Below are 19,146 nucleotides of genomic sequence, written 5' to 3'. Positions count from 1 at the left end.
AGATAAAAATAAATAAATTTTATGTTTCTAAATGGCATAATGCAATGGGAGGTTGTAGAACACATCATGAAATTTGTGATCGGAAATAGAAAATATAACGTTCTCATCAGAAGAAATTTTGGAATCGTTGCTAAGTCAAACAATGCCCTCACGATTTACTAACTCTCTCTCAAATGACCTTGACTAAGAGTACGATTCGAGTAATTATAATTTTTTGAGAAGATAAATAGGGTTGTATTGGAGAAAATAATTTCTTAAAAAATAATGTTGAAAATTATAAATATACTTTTTTATAAAATATTAGATAATAATTTTCTTAGAGTTATCATGCCTTAACAAGTTAAATTTAAAAAAATAAAAATTCATCAAAAAATTTGCAGAAAATATAAAAAAATAATAATTACTCAAAAATAATTGTGGTGAAAAATACAAAACAGTGCTTGCTCTGTTTTCTACACAATCGAGCGAATCAAACCATTGCCCGCCTTGCTGCCGATAGAGCAGCTTATCTCCCCAATTCATTTATCAATTGGGATTAGAATTAGGGTTTCTGATTTTCGGCCGCCTTTCTTCTTAGTTCATCCTATTTTTTACCACTCCCATGGCGGATTATAGCACCCGAAACATCCGCAACATCTGCATCCTAGCCCACGTTGACCATGGAAAAACAACCCTCGCTGACCACCTCATTGCCGCCTATGGTGGCGGCGTCCTCAACCCGAAGCTCGCTGGTAACGTGCGTTTCATGGACTACCTCGATGAGGAGCAGCGCCGCGCCATCACGATGAAGAGCTCTTCCATCTCCCTGCATTTCCGCGACCACTCCATCAACCTCATCGATTCACCCGGCCACATGGACTTTTGCAGTGAGGTTTCCACCGCAGCCCGCCTTTCCGACGGCGCCCTCATTCTCGTTGATGCGGTCGAAGGTGTTCACATTCAGACCCACGCCGTTCTTCGCCAATCCTGGGTTGAAAAGCTCACCCCCTGCCTAGTACTCAACAAGATCGATCGTCTCATCACCGAGCTCAAGCTTACCCCTATGGAGGCTTACACCCGCCTGCTGCGTATCGTCCACGAGGTAAATGGCATCGTTTCCGCCTATAAGTCGGAGAAGTATCTTTCAGATGTCGATTCCTTACTGGCCGGCGCCTCAGAAAATGGCGATGGTGAGTACGATCACGAGCTTGTCGAGGATGACGAAGAGGACACTTTTCAGCCCCAGAAGGGAAACGTGGCGTTCGCATGCGCATTGGATGGATGGGGTTTTTACATCGAACAGTTTGCAGAGTTCTATGCTTCTAAGCTCGGTGCAAGCATGGCAGCCCTGAAGAAAGGATTTTGGGGTCCGAGGTATTTCAACACTAAGAAGATGATGATTGTTGGGAAGAAAGGGATGGAGGGTTTCAGCAGGGATCCACAACCGATGTTTGTCCAGTTTGTGCTTAAGCCTTTGTGGCAGGTTTATCAGGCAGCTCTGGATGCAAATGGAGACAAGGACATGTTCCAGAAAGTTATCAAAACCTTCAATTTATCAGTTCCTCAACGTGAATTGCAGAACAAGGACACAAAGGCTGTGCTGCAGGCTGTAATGAGGCGTTGGCTTCCACTCTCTGACGCAGTTCTATCAATGGTGATCAAATGCATTCCTGATCCTATCTCAGCCCAGTCTTTAAGGATATCTCGGTTGCTGCCCAAAAGAGAAGTGAAGGTTGATGGCAACGAACATTACTCAGAGGTTGTTGCTGAGGCGGAGCATGTTAGGAAGTGCGTTGAGGTTTGCGATTCTAGTCCAGAGGCTCCTTGTGTGGTCTTTGTTTCAAAGATGTTTGCTGTTCCTGCAAAAATGATCCCTAAGAAAGGACCTAATGGGGAGAAGTTGATTCATTCTTTGTCTGGCGAAGTTGGTGGTGGTGAGTCGGAAGAGTTCTTCCTCGCTTTTGCAAGGATTTTTAGTGGTGTGCTTAACTGTGGTCAGAAGGTTTTTGTTCTTTCAGCTCTGTATGATCCATTAAAAATAGATTTTTCACAAAAGCATCTGCAGGATGCTGAGGTTCAGCACCTGTATTTGATGATGGGCCAAGGTCTGAAACCCGTATCTTGTGCTAGTGCGGGGAATTTAGTGGCCATTCAGGGCTTGGGGCAGTATATCCTGAAGAGTGCAACTCTATCCACCTCAAGGAATTGCTGGCCTTTTTCCAGTATGATGTTTCAGGTGGCACCAACTCTCAGAGTGGCCATTGAACCATCTGATCCAGCTAATATGGGTGCACTTATGAGAGGACTGAGACTTCTTAACCGAGCAGATCCTTTTGTTGAAGTTACAGTTTCTTCCAGAGGGGAACAGGTGCTTGCAGCTGCGGGGGAGGTCCATCTGGAGAGGTGTATAAAAGACTTGAAAGAAAGATTTGCTAAGGTTAGCCTAGAGGTTTCACCTCCACTGGTCTCATATAAAGAGACAATCGAGGGAGGAGAAGGTTTTTCATTCTTAGACACTCTAAAGGTTACTTCCAGCAGTGCTCAATATGTTGAGAAAGTTACTTCAAATGGGAGATGTATGGTCAGAGTTCAAGTTGTAAGAATTCCCAATGCTTTAACTAAAGTTCTCGAGGAAAGTGCTGAAATCCTAGCTGATATAATAGAAGGGAGACCGGTCAAGAAAAATGGAAACTTGGGCTATGTTTCTCATGATGGCGGTGATCCTGTAGCAGTTCTTAGGAAGCTTTTGATTGATTCACTGGAGAGCGAATTGGAGCTTGATTCTGATAAGAGTGATACTGATAAGCTTGAGAAAAATAAGCAACTTTGCAGTATGTTTCTTCAAAGAATCTGGTCACTTGGGCCTAGGCAGGTTGGACCAAACATTCTTCTAGTTCCAGATTCTAAAACCACTGAAGTTATTCATGCAAGCAGTGGCGAGCGTGGTTTTCTTATTCATGGTTCTTATGATGTGTCTGAGAAACTAGGATTTTTAGATATTTCTAGTTCTGATGAAATTATAGACACGGATAATGGAGAAACATCAGAAGCAACCAGTTCCATAAATTTGGAAGCAGAGGCCCTAAAGAACAGCATTGTTGCAGGTTTTCAATTAGCCACATCTGCAGGGCCTCTGTGTGATGAACCTGTGTGGGGATTAGCCTTTTTGGTAAAATCTTACATTTTTCCAGACAATTTGGAGACTAAGGATCAGCTAGACCAATATGGTATTCTCAGCGGGCAAGTTATGACTGCCGTGAAGGATGCGTGTAGGGCAGCTGTGCTTCAAAGCAAGCCAAGGCTAGCAGAAGCAATGTACTTCTGTGAGTTGAACACACCAGGAGATTTCTTGAAGAAAATGTATGCGGTTCTTTCAAGGAGGCGATCTAAGGTTTTGAAAGAAGAGATGCAAGAAAGCTCCCCGCTTTTTACTGTGCACGCTTATGTTCCTGTTGCCGAAAGCTTTGGCTTTGCTGATGAGCTTAGGAAATCGACTGGAGCTGCTGCGAGTGCTTTACTCGTTCTCAGCCACTGGGAGGTGCTTCCAGAAGATCCATTTTTCATTCCAAAAACGGAGGAAGAAATTGAAGAATATGGAGATGGCTCGAGTGTCCTTCCCAACATAGCAAGAAAGCTTATTGATGCAGTGAGGAGAAGGAAAGGCCTTCATGTGGAGGACAAAGTTGTTCAGCATGCAACAAAGCAGAGAACACTTGCTAGGAAGGTTTAATTGGTTGTTGTGAATTGAAATAAAGCATTTTTTCATGTATTTTTAAACATAGGCTTATTGTTTCTCATGCTTTTAAGATATAGATATGACTTATGTCACTGTAAATGTCAACTTTAGGAAGATTCTGAAATTTAATTTTCTGTAGTATTTATTTGATATCAGATGATTTGTGTATCAATATTATTATCATAAATGAACAATTTTTTGATATGATTGTACTGAACATGGACCATCCAAATGTCTTAGTGTGAATTCTTAGTGTGATTTCTTTTTTTTTTTCCTTTTTTTTTTTTTTTGTCAAGAAGCTTGGAACTCTTGTCTTTTTCACTGTGGTTTAATGAAAAAATGATTATTTTCTTCTTATTTGTTTGGGTTGTTATTATTCTACCGATGCTATTTATGTCGATTAGATCATTGGTATGTTAATCCAATTGTGAATGTCTTCAACTGATATAGCTTCTGCACTCTTATGTTCAATACTCTTGGCTTAAAGGCTATTTTGTAATTTTATTTTAATCCACACATTTGATTTCACCATAAATCTTAGCTGAATGACCTATATAGAATAACTTTTTAGGTTACCGTGTTGCTGTATCAGCCATGATACTGATGATTATATCGAGAATTGAACTTGCAATCATAAAACCTTTTCTGATGCTTAATTGAATGCAAACCATGGGACTGATATGTGAAAATATATGTGTTCTGCTTTCAACTTATGGTTGCAAAAATAAATTATCCATATATTAGTTTAGGTGGGGTTATCAGTTTGCCAAATAAATTGGATTTCAGTTTTTATTTAAGTATATGAAATTTAGCAAGATCATTCAAGATGTTGATAATAATATTGAGGATCGAATTTGTGTATTATTATTATTATTTTTTTTTTTGATACTTAACGGGATGCAAGCCTTGAGACTAACATGTGGAAGTATGTTTGTATTCTGCTTTCAATTCATGCTTGAATATTGATTTTTACTGGTCTCAAGTTGCAAGGATTTCAGCAGCTTGACAAGCCAAATTAGCATGCAATTTTTTATTTTTAATGTATGTAATTTTGAGTATTTTTTCTGTTTCTAGATAATTAAACAATGGATATCTGCGCATCATATTCTTCAAATGAGATTGAGTTATTGTGAAGTATATCACGCTACAATAGGATCTGACACAACTATATTGGAGGTTAGTTGCAACTGATATTTTTGCTCGTCTTATTCTTGGAGTGCTCTTAGATTTATAATATCAACATGTATCATAAATTTCATATCTTCATGTCAGATTATAATGCTTATGTTGTTGTAAATATTCTCCTCTCTTTATAAACTATTGCTGATGTGATTTATGTGTGATGGGAATTTATAGTTTTTCATGTTTGTTTAAGATTTTATGATGCTCAAATTTTGCTGCTTGCAAAAACAAAAAATTTGTAAGGCCAACATATTTCTTCGCGATTGTTTGGCCCTTTTACACAAAAATCTATGGCAAAATTCCATGGTTCTGTAAACTTTTTTATATGTCTACTTTATAAAAAAAAATCCATTTTTTGTTATTGTTGTCCATTTTACTTCAGAATTTATGAAATGATAAAGGTGTCATTAGTTTATTTGCTTATTTATTTATTTTTCCTGAACATCTGTGTCTATCTGTTGCAGGGGCTTTACATGAATCATCCACGCATATTCAAGATAAGTGATATCACATCTTTTGCTAATACTAATGATATATTTTGTTTACTACTTATAGACTTAAAAAAATCGACTTTATAAAGGCACCATAAATATTCATGGATATTTATCAAATAAGTTTTATGGATATGATTGGTTTCGGCATAAATCCTATAGTATAAGCCTTGGTTTTCTTGAGTCATTTTAATAAAGTGAATTCGTCATTAAGAGGAAAATTGCACTACCTTTGTGTATGCCAATACCACTGCTGCTGCTAGATATGATCTGTGGAACAAACTTACTACAATGGGAGCTCTGTTGAAAGAGAGCTAGATGGTAGGAGGTGATTTCAACATGATAATGAACAGCTATAAGAAATTCGGGGGCAAAAGGGTGGACTCCAATCTCATGAACAAGTTCTTTGATGCTCTTGGTGATGCTAGATTGTTTGATCTGGGTTATTCTGGGTCCAAATTCACTTGGAAGAGAGGGAAGGTGTTTGAGAGGTTGGATAGATGGTGGTTTAATCAAGATTGGTTGTCTAAATACAATGTCTCAAGGACGCAACATTTAAGCAGCTCCAGTTCTGATCACAATCTGACAACTATTGCTTATTTTAAAAAATCTAATGTATATCACTTTAGATATTTTAATATTTGGTCTAAGCATCAATATTTCTTAAGGGTGGTTGAAGAGAATTGGAAACCTCATGTAGTGGGTAATAAGTGGAATGTACTGTTGCAACTCCACAAGAAAATTGCTAATGCCTTGAGAGGTTGGAATTGGAATGCTTTTGGTGATGTGCATAAAAGGGTTAGAGATGCTGAGGCTAAAGTGAGGAGGTTGGAACTCTCTGATGAGGGCGTTGAGGATGTAGGGGAAGGTTTGATAGAGGCACATAAATCAAGTTATTAAATTCGAGGAGGAGTTACTAACAAGAGGCTAGGGAGATTCAGTTTAGGGAAGGAGATAGAAACTCTAAATTTTTTCATGCTTTCATAAAACATAAAAGAAATTTAAATACAATTGTGAGAATAAAGGACAACAATGGCAACTGGATCACTGAACAAAAAGAATTGTGGGAGAGTGTTATGGAGCCATATGTTAAGATGTTTTCATGAGATGGCTCTGTTACTTTAATTGATGAAGCTTTCTTCAGGGAGGAGAGGGATTACATTTGTAAGCTTAATCTTTGTGACCTTCCTATTGAGGAGGAGATATTGTTTGCATTAAGAAATATTAACTGCGATGAGGCAGCTGGGTCGAAGAGTTTCACATCAGACTTAAAAAAAATTGACACCTACAGCCAATAAACTAATATCATGGAAGTATTGATAGAGAAGTAAAAAATAAAAAAAACCTAAAGCAAATAAAGCAATTAATATACATAATGTGTGCGCAAAAAAAGTATGATGAGTTCATGTCGTAATATAATTCCTTCTGACATTTTTGAAGTTTTAGGAGAAACTTGCTAATTAAAAATGTTCAAAAGTAGATTAGAATTGTGTCTCAAAAAAATTTATTGTTAATTGACAAAGCCAAAAGAAGTTTACTTTAATTTTAGGGGATTAATGATTTTTTTTATGGATTTAAGCCACCGTTATTAATAATAGATTGTTGGACACACATAGATTCAAACCAATTAGTTATTGTTAGAACTTCACCCCTTGCTCACCAATTATAAATATGATTTATGTCTATCAGCATTCCTCAAGCTATTACTCAATAAAATAATAACCATGTTTGATCAACAACTTGCCCATCACTTTACATTTGTCATTAGTTGGTATGTTCTCTAACATCACAATGTTGTAAGAAAAATTAGTCATATATGATCCTTACAATGTTAAATGTGTCAAGCTACTAATTATTATCATTAATGAGCTAGTGAATGACAATTATCATTAATCTATCAATCATCATTGCACTATTACTATTATGTGCCAAAATTCCCTTTATTATGTCAACCAAACCATCCCTTAAGATACCACTATTTATAAATTAAATTTTTAACATTTTTTGGTGTATAAGTTGATTCAATGAGACCTAAGTTAGATTTTATCTAACCCATTTACTAAATGAAAAAAAAAAGAGTTTATTTGATTTCATATATATTTCGTAAAGACAATTATCCAATTAGCTCTCAAAGTGGAAAACATAAGTATGAGAAATAAACGAACCAAAATATTATTTAGTTGGCTCGGTTGCACATTTTACTTGGTCAGTTCATATTAATTTTTTAAACATCCAATACCATTTGGTGTTACAAATTTGTTATCCAAACCATCCAAATAAACCAAACAGCCCCCTAGCTATGCATGTAAATACATAAGAACTGCGTGATTTTGTTTTGAAATATAGATTCGATAAGATTGCTTTGGTTTTCGTGTCGAGAGCAGCTTTAAAAAGAAAATTTTTCAAGAGGCTTGATCGTTTGGACATGAATACTAATATTATAATTGTGTTACTTATTCTTATTTTAATTGCAATTTTTGTGTTAAGGGATGTATAACTTTTAATGAAATATTTTATACTTCAAACTTTCTGTAATATTTTCTAATTTAGTTTAGTTGTTAAGTTTGAATTGTTTATGAAACTGTACACTTACAACTACATCCTACAAGTATATTATAGTTTTGATTTCAGAAACAACTGCAGTACAACAGCGTCTCATCCGAATTATCCAAATATATTACTTTCAAGAATTATCCAAATATACTACAACAACTTATCATGTTGCACATTTAAGAACCAATTGTTGCAACACGGGAGGTAGTGATGTCTTGCAGTTTAGATAGTTTGTTAGCAGTCTCATCGATACCGCCTTCAATTAGTACAACATCTTCACAGCTGCTTCTTCAGAAAGCTAGAATGATCTCGAATAAGGCATAAACCTTCACCACATATACATTGAAATAGAAGGACAAAGCAGCCTCTAAAGGGCCACAGCAGCAGGTTCTCCTAGAAGGTCCATAACTTCAGTCTCTTTCGTGACATGATAAAGACACAGAAGATCTTGATCCTTGTCTTCCCTACCTGTGATTGCAACCTCATAATCATCATCTTTCAGAGCTCTATATCCGGTGCAGACCATCTCTCCATGTGTTTGAAGAGCAAGGAAACAGACATAACCCTTCTCCCTGACTGCAGTTGCTGGTGCCTTTTACGCATGTCTGTGTTGAGCCAACGCCCTGCTGGAACCAACCACCGCGACTCTTACGCCGCTTTGCGGCTGACAGTAAGTGCAGCGACAATACCAGCCTTGGCTGGAACGATTTCATAAAAGTGTTTGAATTCTTGGACCATGAGGGTAACTTTCTTGTTGATGAGACGGCTGTGTTCAACACTTCCTTCCATGTCATTAAAGAGTCTAGTAGCTTCTCCAAGAACTCAGGTTTGATGCTTGGGGAAAGGATGGCTGCAAGAAAGTCAGATGGCCACTTCGTCAAGTTCACGTGGAGGATTGAGAATTTTACTTGGTTGAAGGACCTACTAAAGAAAAGGAAGTTCACCGCAGTCTGTGTGAAAGCAGGAGACTCCAAATTGGCAACAGGGACTGTCGCCTCATATTTTATCCCAAGGGTAAAATAATCAACTCCACTTGCATCTCCATTTCAAATATTGTAGTATTTGTTGCTCAATATAGTAAAATAAGGAATACTCTTTCCTTACGTAAAGTTTCAGTAATTATGTGCATTATCTGAGTCACATTCGTGAAATAGCAATTGATAATGCCTTTAGTAGCTTTGACATAATAAATCGCCCGAAGTGTTTCCAGTGTTAATGAACGAAAGGTAATAATATAGTCTTTTTTCCATTGTTTTCTTGTTGTTTGATTTAGTAATTAAACCTAGTAAAGATTCTAATGATATAAGATTTTCATGATAAAAAAGTATCATAATTCAGCTGGCTGTTTTTTCTCTTTTTATGATATGCTTCAGTTCAGTCACAGCCACCATGCCACCTCCGAGTTTTCCTTGAGATCACTGACTTCGGAACACAACCAGTGATTGGAGTTGCTTTGTGAGTCACCAGCTGTCAGTTGTGAATCAGAAAATGGAAGAGAAATCATTTACCAAGGAGTCACAAAAATGTTACTCTAAGGCAGCAAAGGATTGGGGCTGGCGTGAATTTGTTACCTTGGCTATTCCAACGCAGCAAAGGAATCTGGTATTCTTGTTCAGGACACTGTTGTGCTCTCAACTAAGGTTCTTATATTGAAGGAAACTTCGATAATGCAAGAATATTGTGCTGCAGAGTCCTTGTCAACAGGAAATTCAGGAATGACCTCTTGTACTCAAATTGATAACATTTCAAAGGGGGGTGCATTTACTTGGAGGGTGGAGAACATCTTATCTTTCAAGGAAATTATGGAAAGTCAGAAGATCTTTAGTAAATTCTTCTAAGCAGGAATTTGTGAGCTGAGAATAGGTAGGTTGATTTCTATCCAATCAGTAATATATGAGTATGCTACACAATTAGTTAATTACACTTCTAAAAAGTTTTACTAGAAACTTGACACAGGTGTCTACGATTCTTTTGATATAATATGCATATATTTGGAGAGTGATCAATAAGCTGGTAGTGATCCTAATGAAAATTATTGGGTTCAGTATACAATGGCTGTGGTTAACCAGAAGAACCCTGCTAAAACTGTGCAGAAAGAATCTTCTATCTCTACCGAAGCAAGGAATAATTCTTTCCTCCAGTTTATGAAGGTGTCGGATATGCTCGAATCTGATGCAGGCTTTCTTTTGCGTGAAAAGGTGGTATTCGTTTGTGAAATCATAGATTTCTGCCCTTGGTTTGATTTTTGTGATCTAGAGGTGAGACTGATTTCAGACTTTTTTCTTGGTTAAATTTGATTACCATCACATCTCCATCATTCCTTTACTATTGAAGAATAGTTTATCATTTACCGCATGAAAGCTATCAAAGTTTTATGGCTATGCTGATCTGGTTTAACAGGATTGCATTTATTTTTTCTAAACATTTATGGTATCAAAGGCAAGAAGCTGCTTGTTCTCTGTAGGTAGGTATCTAATAAATTTTTTTAGTAGATCAATGCTAGGTGTTTGTTATGGGATATTGTCATTTGAAAGTTGTTGAGTGAGATTTAAGCCTTGAAGTCCTGTTGCTTTTGATATTTAAGGTGTATGCTTTAGTGGAAACCACATATTGAGTTCTCTAACTGGTAATTTAAATTCAAACATTTTCATTTATTTTGTTGCAGAATTACTGTTTCAACCAGATCTCCCTGTTCTCTCAATTGATACTTTTTTATGAGACTATTTGGATGGGTGTAAATGATTTTTTTTTTAAATAATAGTGCATTTTGTACCCAATAAAAGTTGTTATGAGTCACAATTACTTCTAGTAATAGTTTGAAAGTCTGTTTCATCATAGATTTTTAAATAGGGTAAATTACTTTGCCTTTTATGATCGTAAAAAATAAACTTATGTTTGTTAGATTTGTGTTTCAAGGGCCTTTAACATGTATTTTTTCTTTCTAGTGATATTTCTGTTGTGAGGACTTCATGTATGGTGTGAAGTCAAACCAATATTCTCTCCCTCTCTTTTAATCAACAACACTCTTCTCTCTTTCCCACTCATTAAAGCCTCTAGCCCCATCTTTCCTTATAAAATATATGGAATTAAGTGTGCTTTAGGTACATTTTTGAATTCTACATGTAGCTCTTAAAATCCCCCAACATGAGTGCTTAATTTCAAAGCCATTGCCGACGTTAATCTGCATTGGCCATGTTCAACACTATTGTGTCATTTTAGCAACAACATGTATCTTTGGTTGATTGTAGGTTTTAGTGCCAGATTTTTCTGACGCCCATCTGTAAGAAAAAAAATATAACAAAACGATTAGATTTTCACATACGCGCAAATAACAAACACAATCAATATAGTATGATAATTATCTATCATCATTCATAAAAGAAATCTTCAACGTACGCATAATGTTATCAAATCAGATTAAATATAAACGGATTAAATGGATCGGAATTCACGCCACAAGAAATTGAAAATTTGTACAATACAAAAATGAAAAAAAATAATAATACAAGCCCCTATGTCAGGGGAACATTATCAAACACAAAAAAAGACCTAATCTGCATTCTCATCATCATCTTGTTCCTCTTCCTCGGTCGGATGCATGTGTCGCTTGCTCTGGCGATAACTCTCCCTCAAGCATCCTAGGCTTTCTGCAATGAGTTGCTAGCCTTCACGCACCTGTTGGAGCTCTTCATTCATCGTCGTCACTTGCCTGGCAAGTTCCTCATGCTGAGCTTGTAATCAGCTAGGGCCACCGACAGCTGCTCATGAACACTCGGCCTTAAACGTCATCCCCTTTGCTTCGAGGTCGTACACTCTCCCATTCTTCTTCCGCACCACCTGCATCCACAACTCATAATCAGACTACATAATGGTAAGCTGGCTACCACTGCTAATGGACGGTGATATCTGGCTAACCATCTCCTTCTGTCTCTCCCGGAGCTGCTCGCACTCCTCTTTCATAACAAAATTCAAATATTATTTGGCATTTTAAACATTGACATGTAATCTAATTAATTTTTTTATGCTTACATTGACACGTCGAGAGTGGTTGGATACCCACTGTTGTGTGCCCGCGTCGGGATGTGTAAGGACATGCAATCTGTTGTAGATGGCTCTTTGTCAAGCTTCTTTGCCTGTATACATAATTAGATAAATATATGAGTCATATAATTACATAAATCTGTAAGTTTTTTAATTTTGATATAACCTTATCAGCCTCCGATAGTGCTCTGTGTGGGGGATCGAAACTTCAATGTGGAGTGCAAACCCTTTGGCTCCCTTTGTTGTCTAGTTTTGTTGATTTGTATATATCTTTCTCTGATACTCCATAGCGACCCATGCTCGGTTTAACTCAACGCGAACTTCCTCCTCAACCCATGAGGGCCTCTGCCCCTTCTTACGCACCATCGTGAACATATTCTCGAGCCTATGTCTGGCACGAGCCTAAAAAATCTACTGAATCTACTGGTAATATTCTGGCAACCAGTAAAATGACCTCTGCAAATTAGAAAGTATGTAAGCTTGATTATCATGTAAAAAAGGTAAAAATTAACTTTCTATGTCAAATATAAATATCATATCTCGAACTCCCTAAAATACATATCCCGAGTGACAATCAGAATATGTTTCCATGAGAGATGTGGTTGATCATATCTGCTCCGAAGGATCTCCGTGGTCCGCATCACATAACACAAATTTCTTATGTGTTTGCTTATCTCACTCCTAAATTTTCATATTTACACACATACCACAATTTATTTTTTGTTTACATATCTCACACCTAAAATTCATATTTACATGCATAGCACAAATTTCTTATGCATTTACATATCTCACACCTAAATTTCATGTTTACACACACAGCACAAATTTCTTATGCATTTACATATCTCACACCTAAGTTTTCATAATTTCATATATAGCACAATTTTCTTATGCATTCACATATCTCGCATCTAAATTTCATATTTACATACATATGACAATTTTCTTATGCATTTACATATCTCACACCAAAATTATATTACATAGCATAAATTTCTTATGCATTTACATATCTCACTCCTAAACTTAGGGAAAATCATAAAATCCATATGCATTTCATACCTAACAATGAAATACAAAAAGAACTTAGCAAAACTTATGTATTTTCAGATTTAACACCTATATAAGGGAAAAAAAATGAAAACTTATGCTAAATCAAAACTTGGATGAGTCACCTTTGACGGGGGTGGAGCGGTGAAACGGAGTTGAATTTGTCAGAGAAGCTTTGGAGGCAACAAATAAAGCCAAACGAGAAAGAGCGTGCGAAGTAGAGCTACGGTTCTCGAGAGCCATATTTTAGGACTCTAGCACCAGATTTAGCATCGGCCATAAGCGACGCTAATCCGCGATCTCTGTTCAATGCAACTCGCTAGCATCGTTTCTTCTAATTTGGGACTGTGGGGCGAGACTAACGGACGCTAATCGGTTGCAAATTTTACGTCAGAGACGCTAATTGGGATCCTAATTACCAGTTTACCTATAGTAATATTTACATAATACTAAAAAAAAGAATAAAATATGGAAAAAGTTTTGCAAGCTTCTGTCATAAATTCGTCTTTATGGTGACCATTAATATATACTGACCTAATCCATCCTAATCCATAAAAGCATCACCTAAATTATCAGCTAAATGCGTCATTATAATGATTATTGGCTGATATCTTAAATCTGATTTCCCGGTTGATGAATTGTCAACTTATCTTTGGCAATTTTGCAAAATCCAACATTGCCAACTTTGCACAAATTAAATTTTCTCTTTGCAAAATGTTCATATGTTTTTAAAAACACGATTATGAACTCCAATATTTTATATGGTAGTTTTATCGATGTTTTATCAGTGATGCGTGCTAGAAAATTGGCGGCGGTTGTGTAACGGATTATCGTCTTAGCTTTGCATGAGGATTCAACACACACTCAGATGAAATAGAATCAACATGTGATGACACCAGAAGTTTTACGTGGAAAACCTGTAAAGAGAAAAAACCACGGGGTTTGGCACAGTTATAAAAATTTCACTATAAGTTGACTATTACAAAGGTCCATTGTCCCATAGATGGGAAAGTGTTACAAATTTTTTCATGATACAACGTCGATTGGCAAGGTTTGGTTAGCAGGGGTCGACAACAGTTGAGGACGGTCGGCGGTGGTTGACGACGGTTGCTGATGGTCGACGACTGATGGTGGTGGTCGTTGACTGTCGGTGGTGGTCGACGGCGATCGGCGATGACAGAGAGATGTTGGACTTGAACTTCTTCTCAAAGCCTCAAATTCTCTCTCCAGCCTCCTCTCCCTCTCATGAGAAAGGAGGAGCTCTATTTATATACTATAGTGTTTTGGGTGCAATTAATGCAGGAATATGAACTATTTTGATCGGACGGTCCAGAGAGCTTTCCTTGATCAAATGACGTTTAATAGATATTTGAGTGCCTTAACGATGTCAAAATTGAACAATCTTGGTCTCGTTGGATTCGTCTTGTCGAGATGCTCGATTCGACTATAAAATCTCAAGATTCAACATTCTTTTGACCTTCCAAATGTGTCTGGAAATCCTCCAAAAGTGATTTAATGATTTGACATGGGCTTGATCTGACTCGGATTGGACTAGTTTTTATAGTATTGTGTCTGTCTCATCGAGCCGATCAGTTTCACTATAAGTTTGCTGAAATCGGATCTCTGGATGACTTTTTATCAAGATTTGAATATTTATTATTCAAAATATTGTCTCGAGATTCGTGTCGGATGATAAAAATTAGTTGTTATCGTATCCATCAGTCACACTATACTGACATAATTGTCGGTTATCAATTGTATATAATTGGGGTGTATGTGAGTCAAGCCGACTCGTGAACGGCGTGAGCTCGTCTTAAGAAGTAGCTCGTGAATTGAGCTCGATGAGCTAACAAGCCAAGCTCAAGCTAGCCCCAACTCGAACCGTTGGCTCATGAGCCGACTCGTTTAAAAATATTACTATAAAAAATACTCAAAATATATTAGATTTGAAGACTTTATATTTAAAGTATTAAAAATATTTAAAAATAATATATTTTTTTATATTAAGTGATTTCTTATTATTTTTCTCTTAATTGTTCATTCTATTTATCATTTTATTATAACATTATCTTAAATTAATATCATTTTTTCTATTTTATAAAAAACAAGGCAGCTCAAACTCGTAGACTTAAGCTCAAGTTCGAGATTGAACTATTGAGGGTGGCTCAAACTCGACTCTGACTTTTTGTATAATATTTATTTAAGAAATATGTGTGTGTAATTTAATAATTACTTACATGTCATTTTAATGACAATTATATAAATAAATATTAAGGATTAGATGTTATATATACAAATAAACAAAAATTGGGTGATATGCATTTAAATCTCTCTTTGTTTTATTATCACGTCTAATTATTAAAAGCAATTACATAGATTTGGAATCAATTCTGAGCCATAAAATATTATATAAGTTGATAATTTTTTTTTTTATTTTATGGAAAATTGATTCAAAATATTTTTTAGTCATATATTCTGACAAATTTAATCGTCCTTATTAAATGTATTATTAAAATCATTATTTTGGCAATTTATAAAAATTACGACTAATTTATTAGTCATTTAATGGCCTTCTTATTTCAAAAAAATAAAAAATAAAAAAGGTTAAAATTTAGAATTTACGAGATGAAGAATTTGACTCGTAGTTTAATCATAATTTTAAGAAAAATGTACTGACGATTAATAATTAATTAAATATATTTAAATAACATATTTTATACATATATGTTTGTATGTATATATATGTATGTATGTATATATATGGGGGGAGTAAATAGTAATGAATAGTAATATGTTTTGTCAGTCTTATCTTATTCATTAAATGTTTCTCCTTAAGTATAGACATAAGCATACATATCATGATGTTACATTTTTACTCGGGTCCGTGCTAAGATATTTATGGTATTTTATATTGGTAAGTTTGTCGTTCGACTGTTTTTTTAGCTTGATTGACTTGGCTTAATTTGCTTTGTTAACCAAGATTGGCTCGATTGGTTGAGATCAGCTGATCAACTGAACTTGGTCGATGTGGATCGGCTCGGCCATCTGAGCTTGGTCGTTAAGAATCGACTCTATTGATATGGCTCGGCTATCGTTCCTTGACCTCTGATTAGGAGCCTCTAAAGGTCTCTGGGACGTTTGAAGAAGCTATTGAACATGATCTTCCCTTGGGTCGACAACTCTCCTGTGGTGGTTGGCTTTAATATTCTTTCTTCTCACTTCCGGTTGAGTGGCTCATTCTTATATTCTTCGGTCTTCTTTGGTCTATCTCGTGGTTTGGTCGGGTTTGGCATTGTTGGCCTAGCTTGAACAGCTGCACTCGATCAGATAAGTAAGTATCATGAACTTTTGTTAGTAGCCTCGCCTTCATCAGACTCTTCCCTTCTGGACAGTTAGGTTTCCTCAGGTCAACACTGACATATTCTCTTACGTACATATTTAGTTTACTTATTTCCATATTTCTTAAAAGCGATGTTGCGATAATAATAGAAGACTAAAAGCAAAAGTAGATTTCAATCATTATTTAATTAATGACTGAATAATTGAGCTTCCTTAACTTTTGAGCTTTGATTCTTATAAATAAGGCACGATGTGGCTCCACCCATTCCTTATTTTGCTCTGTGAAACCTCTTTATTGAGTTGATCAACTTTCGGTTGCTATGATGGAGAGCATATCAAACTTCTCCGATGACATTCCCAACAAAGATCTTCCCCATGTTGCCTGTAGGAGACTAAAAGGCCATGCTACAAAGGACGAAACAGCTTAAGAGGATAAATTAGTAGAGGTGAGACAAAAATCCTTCATACTCAACTCATCTTCCTAATTTTTTTATTCTTTTTATTGCACACTTTACTTTCTCTCTCGAGCCTCCTCTCAACACCAAATGAGAACATAACTCTCCTCCATTGATCCATGATAAAATAAAGAGCAAGCTTGAAGGAAGGAGATTTAATGGAGGTGATTGAGATTATATTTTTTTTTTGGCTTGATTCATCCATTACTATTGGATGAAACTCTCATTCCCCTCCTAGTCCTCATTTTTCTTCACCACCCCATCTTTAATACATGTTACATGTACATCACAAAGAGGCCAAGGAAGTGTCTAAGACATTAAACCACATCAATTGAGGCATCTACATCACAAAGAGGCCAAGGAAGTGTCTAAGACATATTAAACCACATCAATTGAGGCATCAATTTTTTTGGGCTTGATTCATCCATTACTACTAGACGAAACTGTCATTCTCCTCCTAGCCCTCTTTTTTTCTCCACCAACTTATCCTTGATGCACGTTACATGTTCATCACAAAGAGGTCAATGGAGTGTCTAAGACATATTAAGCCACATCAATTGAGGTATCAAATGAAGTGGACGCTACATCATTGGTTGTTAATGTTGCTTCAATGTTGATGAGAAGAAAGATCAATGGACAAAATTCAATGTGGGCATAGAGAAATACAAAGCACTCAACATTGTGTTAGTGATCGGCGGAGCAGTTTCTACATGAATAAATTCCATAGAAATGTAGGCCTCTATATGTAGTATAATTAGTGAAGATTGTTCGCTATATCCATCATTTCTCTTAATTTTTAATAGCATGAAAATAAACCCCACTTATTCATCCACAAAGAGCTATCAATGAAGGCATACAACTTTATATTCTTAAATCTTTATTGAGAAAGTTTCTCATCCATAGTAACTTAGTGAATAGGTTCAAGGAATTACAAGTCCGTATATTTAGTAGAATCATGGAATACTATTTTTTATATCCAACATTTTACTCAATATTTAAGAGCATGAGATATGCTTTTATTCCTAATAAGTGCCTATTAGGTCTTAAATAGTTATCCATACAAATACAAACTACTTTAGATTTTTCATTTAATTTTATTTGATTAAAATACAAGGGTTAATTTTTGATTAATATTAAACTAAAACGATTATAAAAAAATAGTCTTGTTTATTAGTTCTTTGATTTAGCTATAAGCTTTGAGCGATTCTATGTGAAAGTAATTAAACCAGGATATTAGATTTGATTTTTAAAATTGTATCAGATAGAACTTCATGATGCCTCATCACTTAATCTTTTTTAAAAACTTAGGGAAAAATCTAGGCTATGATGATCTCATCTTGATATCAAGGGTAAAGGTTCAAAATAAAAACCAAGAAAGCGTCATCAACTATGCATGATAAAATGTTATACTATGAAAATAAATAAAATTACAACAATGAATAAATTTAGAAATTCTAAAAAATTTAAATTTTCAAACTGTAAATCTTTCTCTTCACATGGGAGAGTTTTAATTGCATTTATCATAATTTAATTAACACCAAGAAAACCATCCCATGTGGAGAGATAATTTTAGAGCAATATTTTTTGGATTTTATTTTGTAATATTATTTTCTCAATTTAAACTTTAAAACTTGATATATTCTCTTAATTGTATTCTAGAATGAATGGTCTTTTTTTGTGTTTAAAAAGACAACTAAATAGTGTAATCTTTAAAGTTGAGTGCCTGGTGATTAACTCCTTTTTTTAGTCCTTCTAAGTGGAAGATCTAGGTACTTTTATTTTACTTGTTGAAATCTCTTCCAATATATTGATAAAATCCTTTATCATCATTCCTAGTGCCATCCTAAATTAATTCTTTATGCCTTTCAATCATAAGAAAATTCTAAATCCTTCCTAAAGATGTCAACCAAACTAGATGTTCGCATGATCTAGTTTTTGCACTCCTTTCTCCACTACCCTTTTAAACCTCTTGAATTATCACCAACTACTTCATATCTCACATACACATATTATCCTAATATCCCAAATCATTCCAACACATTCATACAAACACAATTCCTTTCATCAACATAATAATTTTATAGTAGTCAAGTCAACCCAAAGTCTCGACTTTCTTTTTTCTTTTGTCATTTAAACCTCTTAGAGTTTCAGTAAATATTCCAAAATAAATATATAAATTTCAACTTAAAGTAGATATATCTTCCACCATATGATAACTTAATTGGAGCTCTAGGGTTGAACTTATCGTAAGACTTAGGCTGACTCATTTTTCTTAATTATTAACTCCAAGAAAATTCTTCCAACTACTGAGAGAGTT

General features: G+C 35.5%; 1 protein-coding gene and 1 pseudogene across 1 annotated transcript; both read left to right on the top strand.

The window, feature by feature from the left end:
- Positions 1–467: 467 nt before the first annotated feature.
- On the top strand, positions 468–5,933 carry LOC110024081 (ribosome assembly protein 1). Its single transcript, XM_020723825.1, has 3 exons — positions 468–3,703; positions 4,790–4,891; positions 5,362–5,933. The coding sequence occupies exons 1-3, from the start codon at positions 602–604 to the stop codon at positions 5,473–5,475; spliced, it is 3,318 nt and encodes a 1,105-aa protein (XP_020579484.1). The 5' UTR covers positions 468–601; the 3' UTR covers positions 5,476–5,933.
- On the top strand, positions 5,707–10,247 carry LOC110024084 (annotated as a pseudogene).
- Positions 10,248–19,146: the final 8,899 nt, after the last annotated feature.

The sequence above is a fragment of the Phalaenopsis equestris genome, unplaced genomic scaffold (assembly GCF_001263595.1).
Source record: "Phalaenopsis equestris unplaced genomic scaffold, ASM126359v1 Scaffold000244, whole genome shotgun sequence".
NCBI classification, from domain to species: Eukaryota; Viridiplantae; Streptophyta; class Magnoliopsida; order Asparagales; family Orchidaceae; genus Phalaenopsis; species Phalaenopsis equestris.
The sequence above is the reverse complement of the archived record's forward strand: the minus strand, read 5'-3'. Positions and strand labels throughout refer to the sequence as shown.